At 40.9% G+C, this 8,019-nt stretch overlaps 1 protein-coding gene across 1 annotated transcript in view; it reads right to left on the reverse strand.

Moving 5' to 3' along the window:
* Positions 1 to 6,661, reverse strand: part of RB195_009113 (uncharacterized protein) — a gene marked incomplete at both ends in the record, with an annotated part of 33,573 nt that extends 26,912 nt beyond the window's left edge. The window contains one exon of the mRNA XM_064195952.1: positions 6,569 to 6,661. Within this exon, the coding sequence (XP_064047097.1) occupies positions 6,569 to 6,661 (93 nt within the window). The remainder of the gene's footprint in view (positions 1 to 6,568) is intronic.
* Positions 6,662 to 8,019: the final 1,358 nt, after the last annotated feature.

Consider the following 8,019-nt stretch of genomic DNA (forward strand, 5'->3'; position numbering starts at 1 on the left):
AAACACTTCTTCGATGCCAGAATAATATAGATACAACTTGAAAGCATTACTCGAAGTATGGGTATTCCTCCTGATTTCCCTCAATAGTTATCATAGAATGATGTTTTAACATAAAATGACGTGAAAGAAATCATTCTACTGATAATGATAACGTTCTACGTCAGATCACATAAACATCTGGCTACTATTTAAGCAACCGTCTGCATGCGTGTTTCCACTTTCTGAGAACGGCATGCTACAAACTTGAGGCGAGCGAAGAAGGAAATAGGCACGCGGAGGAGTCATAAAGGTGAAGAGCAATGTGCCCAGTGGTCACGGCAATGAAACGTCCCGTCGCAATCCCTTCCATAGATATCTGGCGCCGGCGCACCAATCTGACACCAGTGGACCACTCGCACCGCCTTCTATAGGTATCTGGCGCCGGCGCACCAATCCGACGCCGGTGGACCCGTCGCACCGCCTTTTATAGTTATCTGGCGCCGGCGCACCAATCCGACGCAGGTGGACCCGTCGCACCGCCTCCTATAGGTATCTGGCGCCGGCGCACCAATCTGACGCCGTATGACCCGTCGCACCCCCTTTTTCGAATTTCGTAACACACAGACAAACAAACAAACAAACAAACAAACAAACAAACAAACAAACAAACACATACATACATACATACATACATACATACATACATACATACATACATACATACATACATACATACATACACACATACATACATACATACATACATACATACATACATACATACATACATACATACATACATACATACATACATACATACATACATACATACATACATACATACATACATACATACATACATACATACATACATACATACATACATACATACATACATACATACATACATACATACATACATACATACATACATACATACATACATACATACATACATACATACATACATACATACATACATACATACATACATACATACATACATACATACATACATACATACATACATACATACATACATACATACATACATACATACATACATACATACATACATACATACATACACATACATACATACATACATACATACATACATACATACATACATACATACATACATACATACATACATACATACATACATACATACATACATACATACATACATACATACATACATACATACATACATACATACATACATACATACATACATACATACATACATACATACATACATACATACATACATACATACATACATACATACATACATACATACATACATACATACATACATACATACATACATACATACATACATACATACATACATACATACATACATACATACATACATACATACATACATACATACATACATACATACATACATACATACATACATACATACATACATACATACATACATACATACATACATACATACATACATACATACATACATACATACATACATACATACATACATACATACATACATACATACATACATACATACATACATACACACACACACACACTCACACACACACACGGAATAAGCTCGTTATTATATATCATGATGGGCGGGTGTAGTGCGGCGGTTTGAGGTTCCGCTTCCTGCACGATCGATCGGAGGTTCGAAGCTGCTCTAGTGCTCACCAATCCTTTCATCCCTCCGGGGTCGCTAAATTGGCACCAGACTTGTCTGAGAGGATAAAAACACTGAAAAAAACGGCTAGCCCCCGCAAGTCATTGCATAGGCCAGTTACAGGTTTGCGAACCTCAAACGATTCCTGATTGAAGTGAACGTGGGGGCGCTTCCCAAGCTGATTGACTAACGCCAGAAACTTTATTCCTTATGTTTTATTCCACTTGTTCATCCTTGCTGTTTTCTTCCAACTTTAGAAAGAAAATCCTCCTTGGAAAAGGAGGAATTGATCGTTTTCTGTATTCCCTTTTTTTCCTATCTTCTTTTCTCACATTGTTCCCAGTGAAACGAACACTTTCTCAGAAAACTTCTGATTTGAAAGAACAACCAGACTTTGTACGAGTACAGTTACAATACGCATTAGTTACACATAAACAAACGACTTCAGAGTTCATTTTCCTTGAGAGTGCGAGTTCCTATGCAGTTTGAAATAAGTGAACTTAATGAGCAGACAATCAGCTTTGCTTTGGAGAAGGGAAGGGTGTATACTCTTTTCTTTGAAAAGAGTATAAGAGAAGTATAAGTGTTCTTTCCACGTCTGTATTGATGCTTTATACTCTTTTCAAAGAAAAGAGTATAAAGCATCAATACAGACGTGGAAAGAACACTTTTTATTAGGAGAAAAGAGGTAGGATTAGATTTTTTTTTGTTTTGGGCAGAGCTAACTCTTGTGCTGACCGTTTCGGTGACTGCGACGAGCGTACAAACTTGTGGCACCGTTACTGTTTGTAAAATATGACGCGAGTAAAAATATAATTGGCAGGTGGGAAGCATTTAGACGGGCACGTGAGATAAACCCAGTTGAAACTTCACTATGTGAACGAGTAAAGGTATTCATAATAACAGTAATGACGCACCACCATAAGATCCTATATGTGGTCGTCCTCTATCATCAAAGAACACGAACTGCGAATCTATGTGGCGCTATTCGACCTACATGATACTTGAAGACGTCGGAAACACTGCCTAAGGTAATGATTAAAGGCAGCATATCACGAATCTGAGGTGGTGCGGATTTCAGGTGGAGTTTCCGTATACGGGATCGTAGATTATGGAGACGGGGGTAGACGGGTCTCCCTGCGTCACTGCAAACAGCCGCCTCCAGAATGCTGTTTTGTACGACCCCATCCATTGTAACGCTCCACCCTTTGCGCCGCCTCCGCCCTGCGATTCGTCGAAAATCAATTCGCATTCGTCGAATTCGTCGAGTTCTAAGTTAAATAAGTCATGTGCACTTGTAGATTTGTACTTACATAGTTTATTTCTGTAGCCTGTATGTTCAGTTTCCGGTCCGGTATCCTCGTTTATAGTTTTGGTACGTTATGTTACGTTATGTCACTAGGGACACTAGGGAAACCGCCCTAGTGCTCACCAAGCTTTTCATCCTTCCCGGGTCGATGAGTTGGTACCAGACCCATCTGGGAGGATAAACACACTGACTTGACTAATCGGCTAGCCACCGCAAGTCATTGTATAGGCCAGTTACACGTTCGTTAACTTTAAACGATTCTGAATTGAAGTGAACGTGGAGGCACATCCCAAGCAGATTGATTAACGCCAGACACTATATCCACACTTTATATTTGTTTGTCATACATCCTATTTCTATTAGGAGCTCATCAGATACTCTCGATCATAGGATCAGGTCATAAAAGATCTCTTTATATGTGCAGTAATATCGTATTCAGCACATTTTATACGTGCTACAAATAGCCTCTTCTTTTCATTGCTATCGGTGGCTAGTAGCTACTTTTATATCATCTGCCGTACTGATTTCATGACTGTGGAAAGTCGGTCACGCGCTACCTTTGAGCAGGCGGACGGATCTGGCGGGAGGATTTCTACATAAACATTCGCTCGCAATCGAATATGCACCACATGTTTTTTTTTTAAATTCCGTGTTGAGCCGAGCCTCGACTTCCGTGCCACTTCTTCGACTTCTTCCACGGCCTGAGGAGCTGAAGCCAACGTCGGCGGGGCAGTTTGCTGGAGACTGTACAGTTCTGAATGCGTATCCCCGGAGGTGGGAAAGAACCTTGGCAGATCCACAATTGAATAATTAGTCATCTTCTTCAAGTGTTGATGCAGAACAGCTAGCGATAAAAAAAGCATCCTTCGCGTAGCCCCGGCAGTGAATGAAAAGCCTAATGATCCCGGCATGGTGGCTCGAATCTCGTGGTTAATGTTGCGAACACGTGGTGCCATAAGAAAAGTGGTTGTGCAAGCAGTCGAGAGTGGCGAAAACGTGGAGATCCGGCACTAAGCCCACGCGTGCGGCTTACGGTTCACGAATTCCAGAGGGTCACCCAATTCATATCAATTCTCCTGTAGAACAATCCGAGACTATGTAGGTGAATTAGATCATCTTTTATATGCAATGAGAATCTCTCTGTTGTTTTTGACGAATTTATTTGGTTTTATTGGCTTCAGCTCACATTTGTCCCAAATACAGAAGAACTGCGGAGGATCTCTTCTGAAATAGTTAAGGATTTGATTATCGTTCCGTGAGGATTGTCTGATATCTTAATCTTTCGATTTTTGACACCGCTCAACAGAAAAAGAGCGTATTTAGGTTTTCTTTTTGCGTTTTGCATTTTTTTCCTTTTTCACATTAAGCAGCAATATCGGTGCAGTATTGAAATCATTAAAATTACCAAAACTCGGAAGAATGAATTATTGCTGCGCTCAACCTGCACCAACAAATTCTTCTTTTTGACAATGAATTAAGAAATCTAGAACAAATCGAGCTCTATACATGGCGATAGTAGTCTCTTATCATGCTGCTTTTTTTTCGAAGCGTTTTGCTAGGAAAACGATCGAGTACCGGAAAAGAGGACTGAAAAAAGAGATCCCTATACACAGGTGAAGCCGAAGCAGTAAACATAAAGTTCACCAGTAAACATAGAGCACAGCTTAATTAAGAAGGAAAAACCATCTGCATTGAGCCGAAGAAAAGTAAGAAAAGAAGTACGGCCTAATTTGTACTCTGACTCCTAACCTTCTGAGTGCGTTTATTTCCGGTAGTTGCAGGTACAAAACACCATTTGTAAAGTGGCATTTGCAAAAGTTACTCGATTTCTTACACTGACAGAGAACATCTCAGAAAAAAAACTAATTCTCCGACTTATGCTTCTTTCTTCTTATTTCTTGTTTTATTTGTCTTTTCCTCTTTCTTTGTTTTCGTTCTAAATCGGTTTTGTTTTTCCTTTCATTTTTTGTGTGGTGTGTGTATGGTGTGGTGTGATGTGTGGTGTATTTGGTGTGTGTGGTGTGTGGGTGCGTGAGTGGAGTCTGTGTATGATGAAATTCCAGAACGCGGTAATACGTGTCCAACGGCGTTAGATAGGTGTGTTGGCGCAACAAAGTGATAAAATAATGTGTGACGGGTCCCGCGAGGTGGGACTACCGTGCCAACGGCGGAGTATTATAAAATTGGGTGGAACGGGTCCGATGGAATCGAAGTGGTGCCATTTTAAGGCCATGAAACCTGCTGTATTGCCTTTCATTCCTATGTACTCAACCGCAATTCTATTCCTACCGCACAATTGCCTCATCGGGTTGCCAACATCCTTTTTTCAGTGGCTGGCTGCATCAAATAGAAGCTAGAAGTTTACATGATCTGACGTGGACAACACATTATTGGGCGCTAATTGTTGAGCAGGAAAAAAAGAAAAACTCATACATCACATTATGTTTCCAAATTTTTACGGTATCGAAGAAATATAAGTAGGTGAAAAATTTGAATACTCTTCAAATGGGAGCGGGTGTGGTGTAGCGGTTAGAGGTTCCGCTTCCTGCAGAATCGATCGGAGGTTCAAGTACGCACCTTCACGTGCTCACCAAGCCCTTCACCCCCCTGAGGCCGATAAATTGGTGCCAGACCTGTCTGGGAGGATAAAAACACTGACTTGACACATCGGCCAGACCCCACCAACTCATTGCATAGGCCATTTACACGTTTGTGAACCTCAAATGATTCTGGATGAAGTGAACGTGGGGGCACATCCCAAGCGGATTTATTAACGCCAGATACTTTATCCTTTATCCTTTACTCTTCAAATGTAGTAAGAGCTCGGTGTGGCGCAGTTTGTTAGACGTTCGTTGTAGCCATACGGTCCATGGCTCAAATCTGCCACAGCGCTCAACAAGTTTTTCATCCCTCCAGCGTCAGAACAATCCTACCAGACTAGTCTGGGAGGATAAAAACACTAACTTGATACATCGGTTGGCCCCCGCAAGTCATTATATAGGCCAATAAGTGGTTCCAAAACCTCAACGATTACGAATTGCAGTAAAAAAAAACCTTTGGTGCATCCCAAGTGAATTGATACGCTAGTAACTTTATCCTTATAACAAATGTAGCACTGACGAATTTAGGAACAGGACCATCAAATCATCACTTGAATTCATTATCATTTCGGGAATGCTTGAACTTCTTAGAGGAAGAAGCGAAAGAAAAGAAAGTTAAAGAAGCGTAGTTAGAAAGAATACAAGTTTTCGGAAAATGCCACTATATTTAATTTCTATTGGTCAGTGAAGGTGGACGTGGCGTGCACTAGAAGAAGTCTGATGTTCAGCGTTAACCAGACGTTCAGACTGGTATATAAATACAAAGCGAGAAATATGCCGATAAAGTGGATCGATAATCTGCCAGAGGAGAAAAAAGAATGAAACCAAGCCAATGAAAGAAAAAGAAACACAAATGATAATAGCCGACGTTGTAAAGAAGAATAAGTTGATAATTAAGAAAATTGCTTTAGATTTTGTTGAAGTACGGAAATATTCTCTTGAAAATTTAACTCCTTTCTCTTAATTTGAGGGCTTAAAAGTCTCAAAAAAAAGGAACTTTACCAGCATTGGTTGTAGTTCGTTAACCATAGCGAGGTCGGCGGGTGATGGTTCTCGCGGTCGGGAGTCATTCGGTATTCGTTTAGCTGACAACATTTGTGTTCGACGCGGCGGATTACGAGCAACTGATCATTGGAGTTGGTGTATATATAGACAATCCCGATAATAGATTCCCAAACTTTCGCAATTCTTCATGAACAAGAAAGCTAGTAAAACGTCCAAAACTGGTTTTATGTTGGGAAATGCGTGCATAGCATGTGATTTTGCAGCGACCTATTGTTCGGGCAATATTATCGAAGTGTTAGAGTGTTACAATTTGTTTTTCTACATGCTTCAAATAAAGTGATAAAAAAACAGTGCTTATTATTATTATTGACTTGTTCGCATTGCAGCTAATAACAGCTTGTCATCGCAGACAGTTCTTTTAAAATCTTTTCTGAAGTTGCTGTTGTAATTTATTGTGCTATATAGAAATCACTGGCGTATCAATCCATCAGTTTGCGTGAGTTGAAATGATGATTTCATGGTCCCCTTCCTAAATTCGTCAGTATTACATTTGTTAAAAGGATAAAGTTACTGGCGTATCAATCCACTTGGGATGCGCCAACGGTCCCTTTTTTACTGCTCGTTCGTAGTCGTTGAGGTTTTGGAACGCGTACTGGCCTATACAGTGACCTCCAGAGGCCAGCTGATGATTACGTCAGTGTATTTATAGTCCCGGACAAGTTTGGGACCAAGTTATCGACCTCGAGGAATGGAGGCCTGGCTTGGAACTAGGGCGGTTTCGACATGACCGACACTAAACATCGATCGCGTGGCCACAGTGGATTTCTTATCGACTGCGCTAAACCCACTGCATCATGATGTATAATAACGGTGCTATTCTGTCATGCGTCTACGTGTGTAACGAAATTCCAGAAAGCAGTGAGACGGGTCCAATGGCGTAAAGTAGGTGCGCTATCACGGCAAAAACAAGAAGACGAATCTCTCAGTGCGGAGTTGATGCACAGGCACCGGAACCTGGTAAGTAAGATAGGGTCAGAGGGGTCCCACGGCACGGAATTACGTCAGAGAGCAGTGAGACGATTCCATAGTACGATTCCATTGCATAAGTAATTGGAATCTGCAGAGAGACAGAAAGTAAATAAAACGTTGTGAAGCGTTTTCTGGCCGTGATAGTTCTATGCGTGATTCTGGAAAAAAAGATCTCGCGTGAGGACCTTCTGTAACAGAAAAATGACTTGTCCATCCCATCACACAATGTGCTATGAAGGGTTAACTTTTCTATATACAACTTTGTCGAAATTCTAGTGAGCTCTGCTGTTTCTTGTTTCTGCTTTCCTTATGCCAAACCTACTTGTGTGTGTAAACAAACAAACAAGTAAATCATCCAAACATTATCCTAATGCACACTTTAGAATGTGCACTTCTCTGTGCGTTGCCATCACTACGTT

The sequence above is a fragment of the Necator americanus genome, chromosome III (genome assembly GCF_031761385.1).
Source record: "Necator americanus strain Aroian chromosome III, whole genome shotgun sequence".
Taxonomy (NCBI): Eukaryota; Metazoa; Nematoda; class Chromadorea; order Rhabditida; family Ancylostomatidae; genus Necator; species Necator americanus.